The sequence below is a fragment of the Panulirus ornatus genome, chromosome 61 (assembly GCF_036320965.1).
Source record: "Panulirus ornatus isolate Po-2019 chromosome 61, ASM3632096v1, whole genome shotgun sequence".
NCBI classification, from domain to species: domain Eukaryota; kingdom Metazoa; phylum Arthropoda; class Malacostraca; order Decapoda; family Palinuridae; genus Panulirus; species Panulirus ornatus.
This window is the reverse complement of record NC_092284.1, coordinates 6053224-6079791: the sequence shown is the minus strand read 5'-3', so window position 1 is coordinate 6079791 and position 26568 is coordinate 6053224. Positions and strand designations below refer to the sequence as shown.

Genomic DNA, 26568 nt, shown 5'->3' with positions numbered 1-26568 from the left:
GAAGGTCATACTAACATACTAGCTGAAGGTCATACTGTTTAAGGTCATACTAACATACTAGCTGAAGGTCATACTGTTTAAGGTCATACTAACATACTAGCTGAAGGTCATACTGTTTAAGGTCATACTAACATACTAGCTGAAGGTCATACTGTTTAAGGTCATACTAACATACTAGCTGAAGGTCATACTGTTTAAGGTCATACTAACATACTAGCTGAAGGTCATACTGTTTAAGGTCATACTAACATACTAGCTGAAGGTCATACTGTTTAAGGTCATACTAACATACTAGCTGAAGGTCATACTGTTTAAGGTCATACTAACATACTAGCTGAAGGTCATACTGTTTAAGGTCATACTAACATACTAGCTGAAGGTCATACTGTTTAAGGTCATACTAACATACTAGCTGAAGGTCATACTGTTTAAGGTCATACTAACATACTAGCTGAAGGTCATACTGTTTAAGGTCATACTAACATACTAGCTGAAGGTCATACTGTTTAAGGTCATACTAACATACTAGCTGAAGGTCATACTGTTTAAGGTCATACTAACATACTAGCTGAAGGTCATACTAACATACTAGCTGAAGGTCATACTGTTTAAGGTCATACTAACATACTAGCTGAAGGTCATACTGTTTAAGGTCATACTAACATACTAGCTGAAGGTCATACTGTTTAAGGTCATACTAACATACTAGCTGAAGGTCATACTGTTTAAGGTCATACTAACATACTAGCTGAAGGTCATACTGTTTAAGGTCATACTAACATACTAGCTGAAGGTCATACTGTTTAAGGTCATACTAACATACTAGCTGAAGGTCATACTGTTTAAGGTCATACTAACATACTAGCTGAAGGTCATACTGTTTAAGGTCATACTAACATACTAGCTGAAGGTCATACTGTTTAAGGTCATACTAACATACTAGCTGAAGGTCATACTGTTTAAGGTCATACTAACATACTAGCTGAAGGTCATACTGTTTAAGGTCATACTAACATACTAGCTGAAGGTCATACTGTTTAAGGTCATACTAACATACTAGCTGAAGGTCATACTGTTTAAGGTCATACTAACATACTAGCTGAAGGTCATACTGTTTAAGGTCATACTAACATACTAGCTGAAGGTCATACTGTTTAAGGTCATACTAACATACTAGCTGAAGGTCATACTGTTTAAGGTCATACTAACATACTAGCTGAAGGTCATACTGTTTAAGGTCATACTAACATACTAGCTGAAGGTCATACTGTTTAAGGTCATACTAACATACTAGCTGAAGGTCATACTGTTTAAGGTCATACTAACATACTAGCTGAAGGTCATACTGTTTAAGGTCATACTAACATACTAGCTGAAGGTCATACTGTTTAAGGTCATACTAACATACTAGCTGAAGGTCATACTGTTTAAGGTCATACTAACATACTAGCTGAAGGTCATACTGTTTAAGGTCATACTAACATACTAGCTGAAGGTCATACTGTTTAAGGTCATACTAACATACTAGCTGAAGGTCATACTGTTTAAGGTCATACTAACATACTAGCTGAAGGTCATACTGTTTAAGGTCATACTAACATACTAGCTGAAGGTCATACTGTTTAAGGTCATACTAACATACTAGCTGAAGGTCATACTGTTTAAGGTCATACTAACATACTAGCTGAAGGTCATACTAACATACTAGCTGAAGGTCATACTGTTTAAGGTCATACTAACATACTAGCTGAAGGTCATACTGTTTAAGGTCATACTAACATACTAGCTGAAGGTCATACTGTTTAAGGTCATACTAACATACTAGCTGAAGGTCATACTGTTTAAGGTCATACTAACATACTAGCTGAAGGTCATACTGTTTAAGGTCATACTAACATACTAGCTGAAGGTCATACTGTTTAAGGTCATACTAACATACTAGCTGAAGGTCATACTGTTTAAGGTCATACTAACATACTAGCTGAAGGTCATACTGTTTAAGGTCATACTAACATACTAGCTGAAGGTCATACTGTTTAAGGTCATACTAACATACTAGCTGAAGGTCATACTGTTTAAGGTCATACTAACATACTAGCTGAAGGTCATACTGTTTAAGGTCATACTAACATACTAGCTGAAGGTCATACTGTTTAAGGTCATACTAACATACTAGCTGAAGGTCATACTGTTTAAGGTCATACTAACATACTAGCTGAAGGTCATACTGTTTAAGGTCATACTAACATACTAGCTGAAGGTCATACTGTTTAAGGTCATACTAACATACTAGCTGAAGGTCATACTGTTTAAGGTCATACTAACATACTAGCTGAAGGTCATACTGTTTAAGGTCATACTAACATACTAGCTGAAGGTCATACTGTTTAAGGTCATACTAACATACTAGCTGAAGGTCATACTGTTTAAGGTCATACTAACATACTAGCTGAAGGTCATACTGTTTAAGGTCATACTAACATACTAGCTGAAGGTCATACTGTTTAAGGTCATACTAACATACTAGCTGAAGGTCATACTGTTTAAGGTCATACTAACATACTAGCTGAAGGTCATACTGTTTAAGGTCATACTAACATACTAGCTGAAGGTCATACTGTTTAAGGTCATACTAACATACTAGCTGAAGGTCATACTGTTTAAGGTCATACTAACATACTAGCTGAAGGTCATACTGTTTAAGGTCATACTAACATACTAGCTGAAGGTCATACTGTTTAAGGTCATACTAACATACTAGCTGAAGGTCATACTGTTTAAGGTCATACTAACATACTAGCTGAAGGTCATACTAACATACTAGCTGAAGGTCATACTAACATACTAGCTGAAGGTCATACTAACATACTAGCTGAAGGTCATACTGTTTAAGGTCATACTAACATACTAGCTGAAGGTCATACTGTTTAAGGTCATACTAACATACTAGCTGAAGGTCATACTGTTTAAGGTCATACTAACATACTAGCTGAAGGTCATACTAACATACTAGCTGAAGGTCATACTGTTTAAGGTCATACTAACATACTAGCTGAAGGTCATACTAACATACTAGCTGAAGGTCATACTGTTTAAGGTCATACTAACATACTAGCTGAAGGTCATACTGTTTAAGGTCATACTAACATACTAGCTGAAGGTCATACTGTTTAAGGTCATACTAACATACTAGCTGAAGGTCATACTAACATACTAGCTGAAGGTCATACTAACATACTAGCTGAAGGTCATACTAACATACTAGCTGAAGGTCATACTGTTTAAGGTCATACTAACATACTAGCTGAAGGTCATACTGTTTAAGGTCATACTAACATACTAGCTGAAGGTCATACTGTTTAAGGTCATACTAACATACTAGCTGAAGGTCATACTGTTTAAGGTCATACTAACATACTAGCTGAAGGTCATACTAACATACTAGCTGAAGGTCATACTGTTTAAGGTCATACTAACATACTAGCTGAAGGTCATACTGTTTAAGGTCATACTAACATACTAGCTGAAGGTCATACTGTTTAAGGTCATACTAACATACTAGCTGAAGGTCATACTGTTTAAGGTCATACTAACATACTAGCTGAAGGTCATACTGTTTAAGGTCATACTAACATACTAGCTGAAGGTCATACTGTTTAAGGTCATACTAACATACTAGCTGAAGGTCATACTAACATACTAGCTGAAGGTCATACTGTTTAAGGTCATACTAACATACTAGCTGAAGGTCATACTGTTTAAGGTCATACTAACATACTAGCTGAAGGTCATACTAACATACTAGCTGAAGGTCATACTGTTTAAGGTCATACTAACATACTAGCTGAAGGTCATACTGTTTAAGGTCATACTAACATACTAGCTGAAGGTCATACTGTTTAAGGTCATACTAACATACTAGCTGAAGGTCATACTGTTTAAGGTCATACTAACATACTAGCTGAAGGTCATACTGTTTAAGGTCATACTAACATACTAGCTGAAGGTCATACTGTTTAAGGTCATACTAACATACTAGCTGAAGGTCATACTAACATACTAGCTGAAGGTCATACTGTTTAAGGTCATACTAACATACTAGCTGAAGGTCATACTGTTTAAGGTCATACTAACATACTAGCTGAAGGTCATACTGTTTAAGGTCATACTAACATACTAGCTGAAGGTCATACTGTTTAAGGTCATACTAACATACTGGTAGAAGGTCATACTACGTAAGTTTAAGGTCATACTAACATACTGTAGAAGGTCATACTACGTAAGTATAAGGTCATACTAACATACTAGCTGAAGGTCATACTGTTTAAGGTCATACTAACATACTAGCTGAAGGTCATACTCTTTAAGGTCATACTAACATTACTAGCTGAAGGTCATACTGTTTAAGGTCATACTAACATACTGTAAAGTCTACGGTAGTATAAGGTCATACTGTTTAAGGTCATACTAACATACTGGTAGAAGGTCATACTACGTAAGTATAAAGTCATACTAACATACTACCTGAAGGTCATGCTATTTAAGGTCATACTAACATACTAGCTGAAGGTCATACTGTTTAAGGTCATACTAACATACTGGTAGAAGGTCATACTACGTAAGTATAAGGTCATACTAACATTACTAGCTGAAGGTCATACTGTTTAAGGTCATACTAACATTACTAGCTGAAGGTCATACTGTTTAAGGTCATACTAACATTACTAGCTGAAGGTCATACTACGTAAGTATAAGGTCATACTAACATACTGGTAGAAGGTCATACTACGTAAGTATAAGGTCATACTAACATACTAGCTGAAGGTCATACTGTTTAAGGTCATACTAACATACTAGCTGAAGGTCATACTGTTTAAGGTCATACTAACATACTGGTAGAAGGTCATACTACGTAAGTATAAAGTCATACTAACATACTGGTAGAAGGTCATACTACGTAAGTATAAGGTCATACTAACATACTAGCTGAAGGTCATACTGTTTAAGGTCATACTAACATACTAGCTGAAGGTCATACTGTTTAAGGTCATACTAACATACTAGCTGAAGGTCATACTGCGTAATTAGTTCATCATACTGAGATACATTATAGGTTCATACCAGGAGACAGTGGTACCTGGTGGTACAATATACCAGCCACTTACCTCATGGTACCACGTGATGATGGTAGGTGGTGGGTTGGCGTCCACGTGGCACGTGAAGTACACGTCATCCCCTTCCTTCAGCATCCCCGGCCGGAGGGAGGGGCCCAGAGACGCCCTTACCACGGGGGGGTCTGTGGGGGGAAGGGGGGGAGGGGGTAGTGGTCATGAGGGCCTCCACTTGCACCTCTCAGCACATTAACATCCAAAAGTCTCTCTTTTCCACGCCTATCCATTAACACGTAATCCAATAATCGCTCTCTGGCCATCTCTCCTACTTACATACGTATACTTATGTATATCTCGCTTTTTAAACCAGGTATTCCCAATCATCAGTCCTTTTTCAGCATTTAAATCTACAAGCTCTTCACCATTTCCATTTACAACACTGAACACCCCATGCATACCAATTATTCCCTCAACTGCCACATTACTCACCTTTGCATTCAAATCACCCATCACTATAACCCGGTCTCGTGCATCAAAACCACTAACACACTCATTCAGCTGCTCCCAAAACACTTGCCTCTCATGATCTTTCTTCTCATGCCCAGGTGCATATGCACCAATAATCACCCACCTCTCTCCATCAGCTTTCAGTTTTACCCATATTAATCTAGAATTTACTTTCTTACATTCTATCACATACTCCCACAACTCCTATTTCAGGAGTAGTGCTACTCCTTCCCTTGCTCTTGTCCTCTCACTAACCCCTGACTTTACTCCCAAGACATTCCCAAACCACTCTTCCCCTTTACCCTTGATCTTCGTTCACTCAGAGCCAAAACATCCAGGTTCCTTTCCTCAAACATACTACCTATCTCTCCTTTTTTCACATCTTGGTTACATCCACACACATTTAGACAACCCAGTCTGAGAATTCGAGGAGGATGAGCACTCCCCGCGTGACTCCTATTTTCTCTTATATATATATATATATATATATATATATATATATATATATATATATATATATATATATATATATATATATATATATATTTATTTATTTATTAATTTTGCTTTGTCGCTGTCTTCCGCGTTTGCGAGGTAGCGCAAGGAAACAGACGAAAGAATGGCCCAACCCACCCACACACACATGTATACACATACACGTCCACACACGCAAATATACATACCTATACATCTCAACGTATACATATACATACACACGCAGACATATACATATATACACATGTACATAATTCATACTGTCTACCTTTATTCATTCCCATCGCAACCCCGCCACACATGAAATAACAACCCCCTCCTCCCCTCATGTGCGCGAGGTAGCGTTATTTCGTTCACACTCAGTCTCTAGCTGTCATGTAATAATGCCCCGACACCACAGCTCCCTTTCCACATCCAGGCCCCACAGAACTTTCCATGGTTTACTCCAGACGCTTCACATGCCCTGGTTCAATCCATTGACTGCACATCGACCCGGTATACCAAATCGTTCCAATTCACTCTATTCCTTGCATGCCTTTCACCCTCCTGCATGTACAGGCCCCGATCACTCAAAATCTTTTTCACTCCATCTTCCCACCTCCAATTTGGTCTCCCAATTCTCCTCATTCCCTCCTTCTTCTGTCTCATATATCCTCTTGGTCAATCTTTCCTCACTCATTCTCTTCCATGTGACCAAACCATTTCAAAAACAGCCTCTTCTGCTCTTTCAACCATACTCTTCTTATTTCCACACATCTCTCTTACCCTATTATTACTTACTCGATTCAAACCACATCACTCAACATAGTGTCCTCAAACATCTCATTTCCATACATCCACCCTCCTGCGCACAACTCTATCTATAGTCCACGCCAGCACCTATATACATTGTTGGAACCACTGTCCTTCAAAACATACCTTTTTGCTTTCCGAGATAATGTTCTCGACTTCCACACATTCTTCACCGCTCCCAGAACTCTTATATAAACTCGTCTAACGAGGTAAACCACAGGTAAACCACAGGTTAACTCTTACCACTCTTATATAAACTCGTCTAACGAGGTAAACCACAGGTAAACCACAGTTAAACCACAGGTAAACCACAGGTTAACTCTTACCACTCTTATATGAACTCGTCTAACGAGGTAAACCACAGGTAAACCACAGGTTAACTCTTACCACTCTTATATAAACTCGTCTAACGAGGTAAACCACAGGTAAACCACAGGTAAACCACAGGTAAACCACAGGTAAACCACAGGTAAACCACAGTAAACCACAGGTAAACCACAGGTAAACCACAGGTAAACCACAGTTAAACCACAGTTAAACCACAGGTAAACCACAGGTAAACCACAGGTTAACTCTTACCACTCTTATATAAACTCGTCTAACGAGGTAAACCACAGGTAAACCACAGTTAAACCACAGGTAAACCACAGGTAAACCACAGGTAAACCACAGGTAAACACAGGTTAACTCTTACCACTCTTATATAAACTCGTCTAACGAGGTAAACCACAGGTAAACCACAGTTAAACCACAGGTAAACCACAGGTAAACCACAGTTAAACCACAGGTAAACCACAGTTAAACCACAGGTAAACCACAGGTTAACTCTTACCACTCTTATATAAACTCGTCTAACGAGGTAAACCACAGGTAAACACAGGTTAACTCTTACCACTCTTATATAAACTCGTCTAACGAGTAAACCACAGGTAAACCACAGTTAAACCACAGGTAAACCACAGGTTAACTCTTACCACTCTTATATAAACTCGTCTAACGAGGTAAACCACAGGTTAACTCTTACCACTCTTATATAAACTCGTCTAACGAGGTAAACCACAGGTTAACTCTTACCACTCTTATATAAACTCGTCTAACGAGGTAAACCACAGGTTAACTCTTACCACTCTTATATAAACTCGTCTAACGAGGTAAACCACAGGTTAACTCTTACCACTCTTATATAAACTCGTCTAACGAGGTAAACCACAGGTAAACCACAGGTTAACTCTTACCACTCTTATATAAACTCGTCTAACGAGGTAAACCACAGGTAAACACAGGTTAACTCTTACCACTCTTATATAAACTCGTCTAACGAGGTAAACCACAGGTTAACTCTTACCACTCTTATATAAACTCGTCTAACGAGGTAAACCACAGGTTAACTCTTACCACTCTTATATAAACTCGTCTAACGAGGTAAACCACAGGTTAACTCTTACCACTCTTATATAAACTCGTCTAACGAGGTAAACCACAGGTTAACTCTTACCACTCTTATATGAACTCGTCTAACGAGGTAAACCACAGGTTAACTCTTACCACTCTTATATAAACTCGTCTAACGAGGTAAACCACAGGTTAACTCTTACCACTCTTATATAAACTCATCTAACGAGGTAAACCACAGGTAAACCACAGTTAAACCACAGGTAAACCACAGGTTAACTCTTACCACTCTTATATGAACTCGTCTAACGAGGTAAACCACAGGTTAACTCTTACCACTCTTATATAAACTCGTCTAACGAGGTAAACCACAGGTTAACTCTTACCACTCTTATATAAACTCGTCTAACGAGGTAAACCACAGGTAAACCACAGGTAAACCACAGGTTAACTCTTACCACTCTTATATAAACTCGTCTAACGAGGTAAACCACAGGTAAACCACAGGTAAACCACAGTTAAACCACAGGTAAACCACAGTAAACCACAGGTAAACCACAGGTAAACCACAGTTAAACCACAGGTAAACCACAGGTTAACTCTTACCACTCTTATATAAACTCGTCTAACGAGGTAAACCACAGGTTAACTCTTACCACTCTTATATAAACTCGTCTAACGAGGTAAACCACAGGTTAACTCTTACCACTCTTATATAAACTCGTCTAACGAGGTAAACCACAGGTTAACTCTTACCACTCTTATATAAACTCGTCTAACGAGGTAAACCACAGGTAAACCACAGGTAAACTCTTACCACTCTTATATAAACTCGTCTAACGAGGTAAACCACAGGTAAACCACAGGTAAACCACAGGTTAACTCTTACCACTCTTATATAAACTCGTCTAACGAGTAAACCACAGGTAAACCACAGGTAAACACAGGTTAACTCTTACCACTCTTATATAAACTCGTCTAACGAGGTAAACCACAGGTTAACTCTTACCACTCTTATATAAACTCGTCTAACGAGGTAAACCACAGGTTAACTCTTACCACTCTTATATAAACTCGTCTAACGAGGTAAACCACAGGTAAACACAGGTTAACTCTTACCACTCTTATATGAACTCGTCTAACGAGGTAAACCACAGGTAAACCACAGGTAAACACAGGTTAACTCTTACCACTCTTATATGAACTCGTCTAACGAGGTAAACCACAGGTTAACTCTTACCACTCTTATATAAACTCGTCTAACGAGGTAAACCACAGGTAAACACAGGTTAACTCTTACCACTCTTATATAAACTCGTCTAACGAGTAAACCACAGGTAAACCACAGTAAACCACAGGTAAACCACAGGTAAACCACAGGTAAACCACAGGTAAACCACAGGTAAACCACAGGTAAACCACAGTTAAACCACAGGTAAACCACAGGTAAACCACAGTTAAACCACAGGTAAACCACAGGTTAACTCTTACCACTCTTATATGAACTCGTCTAACGAGGTAAACCACAGGTAAACCACAGGTAAACCACAGGTAAACCACAGGTAAACCACAGTTAAACCACAGGTAAACCACAGGTAAACCACAGTTAAACCACAGGTAAACCACAGGTTAACTCTTACCACTCTTATATAAACTCGTCTAACGAGGTAAACCACAGGTAAACCACAGTTAAACCACAGGTAAACCACAGGTTAACTCTTACCACTCTTATATAAACTCGTCTAACGAGGTAAACCACAGGTAAACCACAGGTAAACCACAGGTTAACTCTTACCACTCTTATATAAACTCGTCTAACGAGGTAAACCACAGGTAAACCACAGTTAAACCACAGGTAAACCACAGGTTAACTCTTACCACTCTTATATGAACTCGTCTAACGAGGTAAACCACAGGTAAACCACAGGTTAACTCTTACCACTCTTATATAAACTCGTCTAACGAGGTAAACCACAGGTAAACCACAGGTAAACCACAGGTAAACCACAGGTTAACTCTTACCACTCTTATATGAACTCGTCTAACGAGGTAAACCACAGGTAAACCACAGGTAAACCACAGGTTAACTCTTACCACTCTTATATAAACTCGTCTAACGAGGTAAACCACAGGTAAACCACAGTTAAACCACAGGTAAACCACAGGTAAACCACAGGTTAACTCTTACCACTCTTATATAAACTCGTCTAACGAGGTAAACCACAGGTAAACCACAGTTAAACCACAGGTAAACTCTTACCACTCATATATATAAAACCTACTAAACTTCCTAACAATGCAAGTTGCACAATGCACGCAACACGCTGCACACTGCACAATGCACAATACACACTACACACTGCACACTACACACTGCACACTGCACAATGCACACTGAAAACTACACATTGCACACGGTACTCTGCACACTATTCACTGCACAATGCACACTACACAGTGCACACTGCACAATACACACGGCACACTGCACACTACACACTGCACAGTGCACACTGCACACTACACATTGTACACTGCATAATACACACGGCACACTGCACGCTGCACACTACACACTACACTCTGCATAATATACACGGCACGCTGCACACTGCACACTGCATAATATACACGACACAGTTTATACTTCACACTACACACTACGCACTGCACACCACACTAAACACTTCACACTAAACACTGCACACTACACACTGAACACTACACACTGCACACCACACACTGAACACTGCACACTATACACTGCACGTTCCACACAACACAATGCACACTGCACAATACACACGGCACACTAAACACTGCACAATGCACACTACACGCTGCATAATACACTGCATACTGCACACTACACACTGCGCACTGCACAATACATAAGGCACACTGCACACTACACGCTGAACACTACACACTGCACACTACACGCTCCACACTGTACTTTGTACACTAAACACTGAATACTACACACTTCACACTACACAGTGCACACTGCACACTACACACTGAACACTGCACATTGCACACTACACACTGTACAAATATACACGGCACACTGCTCTGCACACTGCACGTTGCATACTGCATGCTGTACAATACACATTGCACTCTGCACACTACACGCTGCACACAACACACTGCACACTACACACTGCACGATGCACCCTACACAACATAATACACCCTGCACACTCCACACTGCACACTCCACACGGCTCGATGCACACTACACACCGCACGCTACACACTGCACACTACACACTGCAATATTCACACTCACAAACCAAACTACACACTGCAAACTGCACACTACACACTATTCACTACACATTGCATATTTCAAGCTGCACACTACACACGGAACACTGCACACTACACACTACACCATGCACAATGCACACTTCACACTGCACACTACACACTGCACACTGCACATTGCATACTGCACAATGCAAGCTGCACAGTGCACCCACACACTTCACATTGCACACTGTACACTACACCCTGCACAATACACACTGCACACTGTACAGTGTACGCTACACATTACACTCTGCATAATGTACACTACACACTGCACAATACACACAGCACACTACATATTGCACAATACATACTGCACACTGCACACCTCAGTCACCGTGAGGTAAGGAGATTGTCCTGCAGTGTGAGGTGAGGAACGTGTCCTGCAGTGTGAGGTGAGGAACTTGTCCTGCACTGTGAGGTGAGGAACTTGTCCTGCACTGTGAGGTGAGGAACTTGTCCTGCACTGTGAGGTGAGGAACTTGTCCTGCACTGTGAGGTGAGGAACTTGTCCTGCACTGTGAGGTGAGGAACTTGTCCTGCACTGTGAGGTGAGGAACTTGTCCTGCACTGTGAGGTGAGGAACTTGTCCTGCACTGTGAGGTGAGGAACTTGTCCTGCACTGTGAGGTGAGGAACTTGTCCTGCACTGTGAGGTGAGGAACTTGTCCTGCACTGTGAGGTGAGAACTTGTCCTGCACTGTGAGGTGAGGAACTTGTCCTGCACTGTGAGGTGAGGAACTTGTCCTGCACTGTGAGGTGAGGAACTTGTCCTGCACTGTGAGGTGAGGAACTTGTCCTGCACTGTGAGGTGAGGAACTTGTCCTGCACTGTGAGGTGAGGAACTTGTCCTGCACTGTGAGGTGAGGAACTTGTCCTGCACTGTGAGGTGAGGAACTTGTCCTGCACTGTGAGGTGAGGAACTTGTCCTGCACTGTGAGGTGAGGAACTTGTCCTGCACTGTGAGGTGAGGAACTTGTCCTGCACTGTGAGGTGAGGAACTTGTCCTGCACTGTGAGGTGAGGAACTTGTCCTGCACTGTGAGGTGAGGAACTTGTCCTGCACTGTGAGGTGAGGAACTTGTCCTGCACTGTGAGGTGAGGAACTTGTCCTGCACTGTGAGGTGAGGAACTTGTCCTGCACTGTGAGGTGAGGAACTTGTCCTGCACTGTGAGGTGAGGAACTTGTCCTGCACTGTGAGGTGAGGAACTTGTCCTGCACTGTGAGGTGAGGAACTTGTCCTGCACTGTGAGGTGAGGAACTTGTCCTGCACTGTGAGGTGAGGAACTTGTCCTGCACTGTGAGGTGAGGAACTTGTCCTGCACTGTGAGGTGAGGAACTTGTCCTGCACTGTGAGGTGAGGAACTTGTCCTGCACTGTGAGGTGAGGAACTTGTCCTGCACTGTGAGGTGAGGAACTTGTCCTGCACTGTGAGGTGAGGAACTTGTCCTGCACTGTGAGGTGAGGAACTTGTCCTGCACTGTGAGGTGAGGAACTTGTCCTGCACTGTGAGGTGAGGAACTTGTCCTGCACTGTGAGGTGAGGAACTTGTCCTGCACTGTGAGGTGAGGAACTTGTCCTGCACTGTGAGGTGAGGAACTTGTCCTGCACTGTGAGGTGAGGAACTTGTCCTGCACTGTGAGGTGAGGAACTTGTCCTGCACTGTGAGGTGAGGAACTTGTCCTGCACTGTGAGGTGAGGAACTTGTCCTGCACTGTGAGGTGAGGAACTTGTCCTGCACTGTGAGGTGAGGAACTTGTCCTGCACTGTGAGGTGAGGAACTTGTCCTGCACTGTGAGGTGAGGAACTTGTCCTGCACTGTGAGGTGAGGAACTTGTCCTGCACTGTGAGGTGAGGAACTTGTCCTGCACTGTGAGGTGAGGAACTTGTCCTGCACTGTGAGGTGAGGAACTTGTCCTGCACTGTGAGGTGAGGAACTTGTCCTGCACTGTGAGGTGAGGAAACTTGTCCTGCACTGTGAGGTGAGGAACTTGTCCTGCACTGTGAGGTGAGGAATGTCCTGCGCTGTGGGTGAGGAACTTGTCCGCATGTGAGGTGAGGAATTTGTCCTGCGCTGTGAGGTGAGGAACTTGTCCTGCACTGTGAGGTGGGAACTTGTCCTGCCTGTGAGATGAGGACTTGTCCTGCATGTGAGGTTGCTGCAGGGAAACTGTCCTGCACTGTGAGGGGAGGAACTGCCCTGCACAGTGAGGTGGGGAACTTGTCTGCAGTGTGAGGTGGGGAACATGTCCGGCACTGTGAGGTGAGGAATTGTCCTGCATGTGAGGATGAGGACTGTCCTGCAGTGTGAGGTGAGGAACTTGTCCTGCACTGTGAGGTGGGGAACATGTCCTGCACTGTGAGGTGAGGGAAATCGTGGAATCATGAATATGGCGTTATGAAATTATCACTATCTCCCACATTCCAGACTGGCTGGACCTCCCACATTCCAGACTGGCTGGACCTCCCACATTCCAGACTGGCGGGGACCTCCACTTTCCCAGACTGGCTGGTCCTCCCACATTCCAGACTGGCTGGACCTCCCACACTTCCAGACTGGCTGGACCTCCCACATCCAGACTGGCTGGACCTCCCACATTCCAGACTGGCTGGTCCTCCCACATTCCAGACTGGCTGGACCTCCCACATTCCAGACTGGCTGGACCTCCCACATTCCAGACTGGCTGGTCCTCCCACATTCCAGACTGGCTGGTCCTCCCACATTCCAGACTGGCTGGTCCTCCCACATTCCAGACTGGCTGGACCTCCCACATTCCAGACTGGCTGGACCTCCCACATTCCAGACTGGCTGGACCTCCCACATTCCAGACTGGCTGGACCTCCCACATTCCAGACTGGCTGGACCTCCCACATTCCAGACTGGCTGGTCCTCCCACATTCCAGACTGGCTGGACCTCCCACATTCCAGACTGGCTGGTCCTCCCACATTCCAGACTGGCTGGACCTCCCACATTCCAGACTGGCTGGACCTCCCACATTCCAGACTGGCTGGTCCTCCCACATTCCAGACTGGCTGGACCTCCCACATTCCAGACTGGCTGGTCCTCCCACACTCCAGACTGGCTGGACTTCCCACACTCCAGACTGGCTGGACCCTCCCACATTCCAGACTGGCTGGTCCTCCCACACTCCAGACTGGCTGGTCTCCACACTCCAGACTGGCTGTCCTCCCACATTCCAGACTGGCTGGTCCTCCCACATCTCCAGACTGGCTGGACCTCCCACATTCCAGACTGGCTGGACCCTCCCACATTCCAGACTGGCTGGACCTCCCACATTCCAGACCTGGCTGGACCTCCCACATTCCAGACTGGCTGGTCCTCCACATTCCAGACTGGCTGGATCCTCCCACATTCAGACTGGCTGGACCTCCCACATTCCAGACTGGCTGGTCCTCCCACATTCCAGACTGGCTGGACCTCCACATTCCAGACTGCTGGTCCTCCCACATTCCAGACTGGCTGGACTCCCACATTCCAGACTGGCTGGACCTCCCACATTCCAGACTGGCTGGTCCTCCCACATTCCAGACTGGCTGGTCCTCCCACATTCCAGACTGGCTGGACCTCCCACATTCCAGACTGGCTGGACCTCCCACACTCCAGACTGGCTGGACCTCCCACATTCCAGACTGGCTGGACCTCCCACATTCCAGACTGGCTGGTCCTCCCACATTCCAGACTGGCTGGACCTCCCACATTCCAGACTGGCTGGACCTCCCACACTCCAGACTGGCTGGACCTCCCACATTCCAGACTGGCTGGACCTCCCACATTCCAGACTGGCTGGACCTCCCACATTCCAGACTGGCTGGACCTCCCACATTCCAGACTGGCTGGACCTCCCACATTCCAGACTGGCTGGACCTCCCACATTCCAGACTGGCTGGACCTCCCACATTCCAGACTGGCTGGACCTCCCACATTCCAGACTGGCTGGACCTCCCACATTCCAGACTGGCTGGACCTCCCACATCCAGACTGGCTGGACCTCCCACATTCCAGACTGGCTGGACCTCCCACATTCCAGACTGGCTGGACCTCCCACATTCCAGACTGGCTGGACCTCCCACATTCCAGACTGGCTGGTCCTCCCACATTCCAGACTGGCTGGTCCTCCCACATTCCAGACTGGCTGGACCTCCCACATTCCAGACTGGCTGGACCTCCCACATTCCAGACTGGCTGGACCTCCCACATTCCAGACTGGCTGGTCCTCCCACATTCCAGACTGGCTGGACCTCCCACATTCCAGACTGGCTGGTCCTCCCACATTCCAGACTGGCTGGACCTCCCACATTCCAGACTGGCTGGTCCTCCCACATTCCAGACTGGCTGGTCCTCCCACACTCCAGACTGGCTGGTCCTCCCACACTCCAGACTGGCTGGACCTCCCACATTCCAGACTGGCTGGACCTCCCACATTCCAGACTGGCTGGACCTCCCACATTCCAGACTGGCTGGTCCTCCCACATTCCAGACTGGCTGGTCCTCCCACATTCCAGACTGGCTGGACCTCCCACATTCCAGACTGGCTGGTCCTCCCACATTCCAGACTGGCTGGACCTCCCACATTCCAGACTGGCTGGACCTCCCACATTCCAGACTGGCTGGACCTCCCACATTCCAGACTGGCTGGACCTCCCACATTCCAGACTGGCTGGTCCTCCCACATTCCAGACTGGCTGGACCTCCCACATTCCAGACTGGCTGGACCTCCCACATTCCAGACTGGCTGGACCTCCCACATTCCAGACTGGCTGGACCTCCCACATTCCAGACTGGCTGGACCTCCCACATTCCAGACTGGCTGGACCTCCCACATTCCAGACTGGCTGGTCCTCCCACATTCCAGACTGGCTGGTCCTCCCACATTCCAGACTGGCTGGACCTCCCACATTCCAGACTGGCTGGACCTCCCACATTCCAGACTGGCTGGTCCTCCCACATTCCAGACTGGCTGGACCTCCCACATTCCAGACTGGCTGGACCTCCCACATTCCAGACTGGCTGGACCTCCCACATTCCAGACTGGCTGGACCTCCCACATTCCAGACTGGCAGGTCCTCCCACATTCCAGACTGGCTGGACCTCCCACATTCCAGACTGGCTGGACCTCCCACATTCCAGACTGGCTGGTCCTCCCACATTCCAGACTGGCTGGACCTCCCACATTCCAGACTGGCTGGTCCTCCCACATTCCAGACTGGCTGGTCCTCCCACATTCCAGACTGGCTGGACCTCCCAGATTCCAGACTGGCTGGTCCTCCCACATTTCTGGAATGCAAAGTCTGGAGACATTTTCTATTTCCTGGAAACTCGCTCTAAAAGTCTGGAAATTTTTAATCTCATTTTATCATGATAAGTCATTTAGCGGTGCTGATAACAAGTGATCATTGTGGTAGAGGGGGGGAGAGGAAGGTTAAGGGAAATGGAAACAAGGAAAGAGCTGAAAGAAAGCTGGAGAGGGAAGGACAAATAATGAAAGATATAGAAATATTAAATGTTAGATGAAGAGAGACATGAGGGGAGTCATGAGGGGAGAGACATGAGGGGAGAGACATGAGGGGAGTCATGATCGGAGACAATGAGGGGAGACATGAGAGGAGGGTCTATGTTAACATCTGTGTACATCTTTATGTTAACATCTGTGTACGTCTTTATGTTAACATCTGTGTACGTCTTTATGTTAACATCTGTGTACATATTTATGTTAACATCTGTGTACATATTTATGTTAACATCTGTGCACATATTTATGTTAACATCTGTGTACATATTTATGTTAACATCTGTGTACATCTTTATGTTAACATCTGTGTACATCTTTATGTTAACATCTGTGTACGTCTTTATATTAACATCTGTGTACGTCTTTATGTTAACATCTGTAACTTGATCATCCATCTCGTACTACAGATTCTTGAAGTCATCCATTTGGTAATACACGTCGACCCCGGTATACCATATCGTTCCAATTCACTCTATTCCTTGCACGCCTTTCACCCTCCTGTATGTTCAGGCCCCGATCACTCAAAATCTTTTTCACTCCATCTTTCCACCTCCAATTTGGTCTCCCACTTCTCCTCGTTCCCTCCACCTCTAACACACATATCCTCTTGGTCAATCTTTCCTCACTCATTCTCTCCATGTGACCAAACCATTTCAAAACACCCTCTTCTGCTCACTCAACCACACTCTTTTTATTTCCACACATCTCTCTTACCCTTACGTTACTTACTCGATCAAACCACCTCACACCACACATTGTCCTCAAACATCTCATTTCCAGCACATCCATCCTCCTCCGCACAACCCTATATATAGCCCACGCCTCGCAACCATATAATATTGTTGGAACTACTATTTCAAACACCCATTTTTCCTCTCCGACATAACGATCTCTCCTTCCACACACTCTTCATTGCTCCCAGAACCTTCGCCCCCTCCTCTACCCTGTGACTTACTTCCGTTTTCATGGTTCCATCCGCTGCTAAGTTCACTCTCAAATATTTAAAACATTTCACTTCCTCCAATATTTCTCCACTCAAACTTACCTCCCAACTAACTTGTCCCTCAAGCCTGTTGAACTATATAAACCTAACCTTTATACACATTCCCTCTCAACTTTCTCCTTTCACACACTCTTCCAAATTTAGTCATCAGCTTCTGCAGTTTCTCACTCGAATCAGCCACCAGCTCTATATCATCAGTGAACAACAACTGACTCACTTCCCAGGCCCTCTTATCCACAACAGACTACATACTCGCTCCTTTCTCCAATACTCTTCCATTTACATCTCTAACCACCCCATCCATAAACAAATTAAACAACCATGAAGACACCACACACCCCTGCCACAGACCTACCTTCACTGAGAACCAATCACTCTTCGTCCTCGTATTCATGCCTTACACCCATGATAAAAACTTTTCACTGCTTCTAGCAGTTACCTCCCACACCATATACTCTTAAGACCTTCCACAAAGCATCCCTATCCACCCTATCATATGCCTTCTCCAGATCCATAAATTCTACATACAGATCCATATGTTTTTATAAGTATTTCTCACATACATTCTTCAAAGCAAACACCTGATCCACACATCCTCTACCACTTCTGAAACCACACTGCTCCTCCCCAGTCTGATGCTCTGTACATGCCTTCACCCTCTCAATCAATATCCTCCCATACAATCTACCATGAATACTCAAACTTATGCCTCTGTAGTTCGAACACTCACCTTTATCGCCTTTCCCTTTGTACAGTGGCACTGTGCATGTATTCCGCCAGTCCTCAGGCACTTCACCATGATCCATACATACACTGAATATCTTTATCGACCAATCAACAGTACAATCACCGCCTTTCTTAACAAATTCGACTGCAATACCATCCAAACCCGCCGCCTTGCCGGATTTCATCTTCTGCAAGGTTTTCACTACCTCTTCCCACATAACCAAACCATTCTCGCGGACCCTCTTACTTCGCACACCACCCCGACCAAAACACCCTACACCTGCCACTCAATCATCAAACATATTCAACAAACCTTCATAATACTCACTCCATCTCCTCACTCCATCACTACCTGTTATTACCTCCCCTTTATGCCCCCTTCACCGATGTTCCCATTTGTTCTCTTGTCTTACGCACGTTAGATACCTCCTTCCAAAACATCTTTTCATTCTCCCTAAAGTTTAATGATATTCCCTCAATCCAAATCTCACTTGCCCTTTTTTTTTCAACCCTTGCACCTTTCTCTTGACCTACTGCCGCTTTCTTTTATACATATCCCAGTCATTTACATTCATTCCTTGTAAGTATCGGCCTGAACATACAGGAGGGTGAAAGGCGTGCAAGGAATAGAGTGAATTGGAACGATGTGGTATACCGGGGTCGACGTACTGTCAGTTGATTGAACCAGGGCATGTGAAGCGGCGTCCGGAGCAAACCATGAAAGGTTTTGTGGGGCCTGGATGTGGAAAGGGAGCTGTGGTTTCGGTGCATTACACATGACAGCTAGAGACTGAGAGTGAACGAATGTGGCCTTTGTTGTCTTTTCCTAGCGCTACCTCGCGCGCATGCGGGGGGGAGGGGGTGCCATATTCATATGTGGCGGGGTAGCGACGGGAATGGTGAAGGCAGCAAGTATGAATATGTACATTTGTATGTATGTATGTATATGTCTGTGTATGTGTGTATGTATACATTGAAATGTATAGGTATGTATATATGTGTGTGTGGGCTTGCATGTATATACATGTGTATGTGGGTGGGTTGGGCCATTCTTTCGTCTGTTTCCTTGCGCTACCTCGCTAACGCGGGAGACAGCGACTAAGTATGATAAATATAAAATGTGAATGATATATATATATTTTTTTTTTTTTTTTTTTTTTTTTTTTTTTTTTATACTTTGTCGCTGTCTCCCGCGTTTGCGAGGTAGCGCAAGGAAACAGACGAAAGAAATGGCCCAACCCCCCCCCCCATACACATGTACATACACACGTCCACACACGCAAATATACATACCTACACAGCTTTCCATGGTTTACCCCAGACGCTTCACATGCCTTGCTTCAATCCACTGACAGCACGTCAACCCCCTGTATACCACATGACTCCAATTCACTCTATTTCTTGCCCTCCTTTCACCCTCCTGCATGTTCAGGCCCCGATCACACAAAATCTTTTTCACTCCATCTTTCCACCTCCAATTTGGTCTCCCTCTTCTCCTCGTTCCCTCCACCTCCGACACATATATCCTCTTGGTCAATCTCTCCTCACTCATTCTCTCCATGTGCCCAAACCATTTCAAAACACCCTCTTCTGCTCTCTCAACCACGCTCTTTTTATTTCCACACATCTCTCTCACCCTTACGTTACTTACTCGATCAAACCACCTCACACCACACATTGTCCTCAAACATCTCATTTCCAGCACATCCATCCTCCTGCGCACATCTCTATCCATAGCCCACGCCTCGCAACCATACAACATTGTTGGAACCACTATTCCCTCAAACATACCCATTTTTGCTTTCCGAGATAATGTTCTCGACTTCCACACATTTTTCAAGGCTCCCAAAATTTTCGCCCCCTCCCCCACCCTATGATCCACTTCCGCTTCCATGGTTCCATCCGCTGACAGATCCACTCCCAGATATCTAAAACACTTCACTTCCTCCAGTTTTTCTCCATTCAAACTCACCTCCCAATTGACTTGACCCTCACCCCTACTGTACCTAATAACCTTGCTCTTATTCACATTTACTCTCAACTTTCTTCTTCCACACACTTTACCAAACTCAGTCACCAGCTTCTGCAGTTTCTCACATGAATCAGCCACCAGCGCTGTATCATCAGCGAACAACAACTGACTCACTTCCCAAGCTCTCTCATCCCCAACAGACTTCATACTTGCCCCTCTTTCCAGGACTCTTGCATTTACCTCCCTTACAACCCCATCCATAAACAAATTAAACAACCATGGAGACATCACACACCCCTGCCGCAAACCTACATTCACTGAGAACCAATCACTTTCCTCTCTTCCTACACGTACACATGCCTTACATCCTCGATAAAAACTTTTCACTGCTTCTAACAACTTGCCTCCCACACCATATATTCTTAATACCTTCCACAGAGCATCTCTATCAACTCTATCATATGCCTTCTCCAGATCCATAAATGCTACATACAAATCCATTTGCTTTTCTAAGTATTTCTCACATACATTCTTCAAAGCAAACACCTGATCCACACATCCTCTACCACTTCTGAAACCACACTGCTCTTCCCCAATCTGATGCTCTGTACATGCCTTCACCCTCTCAATCAATACCCTCCCGGTATATATATATATATATATATATATATATATATATATATATATATATATATATATATATATATATATATATATATTCTGTAATGATTTATATCATAGGAAAATTCAATTACAAGATGTTCATTAGGTTGGTAAATAAAAATAATAATAATAATACAGATTATTCTCCTCCCTCAGTACTGATAATTACCATATATAATGACGTATCATTAGTGGACTGTTCATCAATTGGTATTATCATAACCAGGCAGTAATCAAGGTATGATTGTCTTCTACATTATATTCTACATTATATTGTGCCATCATACACTGTCCACACACCGGAGGGGGGGGGGGGGTCGTACAACACACCCAGATGGCAACACTGATACCCTCACCATCAACATATCTGTCTCACCATCAACATATCTGTCTCACCATCAACATATCTGTCTCACCATCAACATATCTCTCTCACCATCAACATATCTCTCTCACCATCAACATATCCGTCTCACCATCAACATGTCTCTCTCACCATCAACATATCTGTCTCACCATCAACATATCTGTCTCACCATCAACATATCTGTCTCACCATCAACATAATCTGTCTCACCATCAACATATCTGTCTCACCATCAACATATCTGTCTCACCATCAACATATCCATCTCACCATCAACATATCTGTCTCACCATCAACATATCTGTCTCACCATCAACATATCTGTCTCACCATCAACATATCTGTCTCACCATCAACATATCTGTCTCACCATCAACATATCTGTCTCACCATCAACATATCTGTCTCACCATCAACATATCTGTCTCACCATCAACATATCTGTCTCACCATCAACATAATCTGTCTCACCATCAACATATCTGTCTCACCATCAACATATCTGTCTCACCATCAACATATCTGTCTCACCATCAACATAATCTGTCTCACCATCAACATATCTGTCTCACCATCAACATATCTGTCTCACCATCAACATATCTGTCTCACCATCAACATAATCTGTCTCACCATCAACATATCTGTCTCACCATCAACATATCTGTCTCACCATCAACATAATCTGTCTCACCATCAACATATCTGTCTCACCATCAACATATCTGTCTCACCATCAACATAATCTGTCTCACCATCAACATATCTGTCTCACCATCAACATATCTGTCTCACCATCAACATATCTGTCTCACCATCAACATATCTGTCTCACCATCAACATAATCTGTCTCACCATCAACATAATCTGTCTCACCATCAACATATCTGTCTCACCATCAACATATCTGTCTCACCATCAACATATCTGTCTCACCATCAACATAATCTGTCTCACCATCAGCATATCTGTCTCACCATCAACATATCTGTCTCACCATCAACATATCTGTCTCACCATCAACATATCTGTCTCACCATCAACATATCTGTCTCACCATCAACATATCTGTCTCACCATCAACATATCTGTCTCACCATCAACATATCTGTCTCACCATCAACATATCTGTCTCACCATCAACATATCTGTCTCACCATCAACATATCTGTCTCACCATCAACATAACTGTCTCACCATCAACATATCTGTCTCACCATCAACATATCTGTCTCACCATCAACATAATCTGTCTCACCATCAACATAACTGTCTCACCATCAACATATCTGTCTCACCATCAACATATCTGTCTCACCATCAACATATCTGTCTCACCATCAACATATCTCTCTCACCATCAACATATCTGTCTCACCATCAACATATCTCTCTCACCATCAACATATCTGTCTCACCATCAACATAATCTGTCTCACCATCAACATATCTGTCTCACCATCAACATATCTGTCTCACCATCAACATATCTGTCTCACCATCAACATATCTGTCTCACCATCAACTTATCTGTCTCACCATCAACATATCCGTCTCACCATCAACAAGAGCCATTATGACATGTCAGTAACCAGTTTGATGAGATATAATTAAGGTTATTAATGGCAGGTCAGGTCACAAACTGACCTGGTACTGCAGGAGACACACAGTCGGAGGTGATTGTACTGTATAGTATACATATAAAACATGGTACCCTCCAACAACTAGGATTCGAACCCAAGACCTTTTGCATGGTAATCAGGATCGCTAACTGCAAGGATCGCCCCTAATGGGAAATGACTATTCGATTACAAGTAATCTAATCCCCTTCGTCTCTCATCCATGAGCAACGGGGTCTACACCGGTCAAAACCCATCTGGCTCACATTACAAAATGTCCTGGGTTCGAATCCTGGCTGTTGGAGGGTATCATGTGTTCTATGAAAGTGCGTGTTCATATACACTATATTCTTATATATATGTATGCATATAGTATTATGTAATGTACATACCAATGTATATAGTATGTATATACAGTGTTCTATAGTATGAGCAAGTGTTGACGTTCTGAAAAGCAACACAAGGTAACAGCCGTTAACGACGTAGTTTGAGGTTAACAAGCACACAACTATTCACAGGGATGAGGACAGGGGACAGGAGGGATTACTGTCCAATTTTAACGCCCCCGGACAGTTGTCGACTGTCTAACGTTCCACCTGACAGCAAAGTTCTACATCACTGTCAAGTGTCCAGTTTAAACGCTCTACATCACTGTCAAGTGTCCAGTTTAAACGCTCTACATCACTGTCAAGTGTCCAGTTTAAACGTTCTACATCACGGTCAAGTGTCCAGTTTAAACGCATCTACATCACTGTCAAGTGTCCAGTTTAAACGCATCTACATCACTGTCAAGTGTCCAGTTTCAACGCTCTACATCACTGTCAAGTGTTCAGTTTAAACGCTCTACATCACTGTCAAGTGTCCAGTTTAAACGCATCTACATCACTGTCAAGTGTCCAGTTTAAACACTCTACATCACTGTCAAGTGTCCAGTTTAAACGCTCTACATCACTGTCAAGTGTCCAGTTTAAACGCATCTACATCACTGTCAAGTGTCCAGTTTAAACGCTCTACATCACTGTCAAGTGTCCAGTTTAAACGCTCTACATCACTGTCAAGTGTCCACTTTAAACGCTCTACATCACTGTCAAGTGTCCAGTTTAAACGCTCTACATCACTGTCAAGTGTCCAGTTTAAACGCATCTACATCACTGTCAAGTGTCCAGTTTAAACACTCTACATCACTGTCAAGTGTCCAGTTTAAACGCTCTACATCACTGTCAAGTGTCCAGTTTAAACGCATCTACATTACTGTCAAGTGTCCAGTTTAAACGCATCTACATCACTGTCAAGTGTCCAGTTTCAACGTTCTACATCACTGTCAAGTGTCCAGTTTAAACGCTCTACATTACTATCAAGTGTCCAGTTTAAACGCTCTACATCACTGTCAAGTGTCCAGTTTAAACGCTCTACATCACTGTCAAGTGTCCAGTTTAAACGCATCTACATCACTGTCAAGTGTCCAGTTTAAACGCTCTACATCACTGTCAAGTGTCCAGTTTAAACGCTCTACATCACTGTCAAGTGTCCACTTTAAACGCTCTACATCACTGTCAAGTGTCCAGTTTAAACGTTCTACATCACTGTCAAGTGTCCAGTTTAAACGCATCTACAACACACAGGAATGTGTCACCTGTCCTCTTTAACCGCCCCTTCAACACTCAGCTGGAGTATATCCGCTGTCCACTTCAAACGTCCCTTGCAACACTGTTTTTCAAGTGGTTGTAGTCAAAGTGGAAACCGTCATCAAAAAGTCTTTAAGCTTCTCTCCACATCAAAGTTAATTGAGTGGAACCTGTACGTTTCTTTACGTTGTTGTTCTGTATAGATTGTACTGGGCTAACTGTATGGTTTACACTGAGGCTAACTGTATGGTTTACACTGGGGTAACGGTATGGTTTACACTGCGGGTAACGATATGGTTTACATTGGGGCAACGGTATGGTTTACACTTGGGGTAACGGTATGGTTTACACTGAGGCTAACTGTATGGTTTACACTGGGGCAACGGTATGGTTTACACTGAGGCTAACTGTATGGTTTACACTGCGGGTAACGGTATGGTTTACACTGAGGTAACTGTGTGGTTTACACTGGGGGTAACGGTATGGATTACTCTAAGGTAACTGTATGGTTCACTCTGAGGTAACTGTATGATTTGTGCGCCCACAACTCCTGCTTCAGGAGTAGTGCTACTCCTTCCCTTGCTCTTGTCCTCTCACTAACCCCTGACTTTACTCCCAAGACATTCCCAAACCACTCTTCCCCTTTACCCTTGATCTTCGTTCACTCAGAGCCAAAACATCCAGGTTCCTTTCCTCAAACATACTACCTATCTCTCCTTTTTTCTCATCTTGGTTACATCCACACACATTTAGACACCCCAATCTGAGCCTTCGAGGAGGATGAGCACTTATATATATATATATATATATATATATATATATATATATATATATATATATATATATATATATATATATATATATATATATATATATCGTAATTCGTTGTTGCTGCTGACAACACAGGAATTGCACTATCGCTATTTGTTTAGTCGAAGAGGACAGACTGCCTTCAGTCTGGAACATCAACGAGTCTGAGTTTTAATTCCGTTGCCAAAACTTGGTATTTGATGATGATGATGTTTTCCCGGAGAAGGTCACACAATACCAGGTCACACAATACCAGGTCACACAACACCAGGTCACACAACATCAGGACACACAATACCAGGTCACAAAATACCAGGTCACACAATACCAGGTCACACAATACCAGGTCACACAATACCAGGTCACACAACACCAGGTCACACAATACCAGGTCACACAATACCAGGTCACACAACACCAGGTCACACAATACCAGGTCACACAATACCAGGTCACAATACCAGGTCACACAACACCAGGTCACACAACACCAGGTCACACAACATCAGGACACACAATACCAGGTCACAAAATACCAGGTCACACAATACCAGGTCACATAATACCAGGTCACAATACCAGGTCACACAATACCAGGTCACACAATACCAGGTCATACAATACCAGGTCACACAA

The 26568-nt window shown here is 43.8% G+C and overlaps 1 protein-coding gene and 1 long non-coding RNA gene across 2 annotated transcripts in view; one reads left to right on the top strand and one right to left on the bottom strand.

Moving 5' to 3' along the window:
* LOC139767432 (uncharacterized) overlaps positions 1-5249 on the bottom strand; it is a 33334-nt gene extending 28085 nt beyond the window's left edge. Inside the window, exon 1 of the mRNA XM_071696813.1 lies at positions 5166-5249. Coding sequence (XP_071552914.1) covers positions 5166-5249 — 84 coding nt within the window. The remainder of the gene's footprint in view (positions 1-5165) is intronic.
* LOC139767392 (uncharacterized) overlaps positions 1-26568 on the top strand; it is a 130881-nt gene that overhangs the window by 39371 nt on the left and 64942 nt on the right. The gene's annotated exons all lie outside the window — the stretch shown is intronic.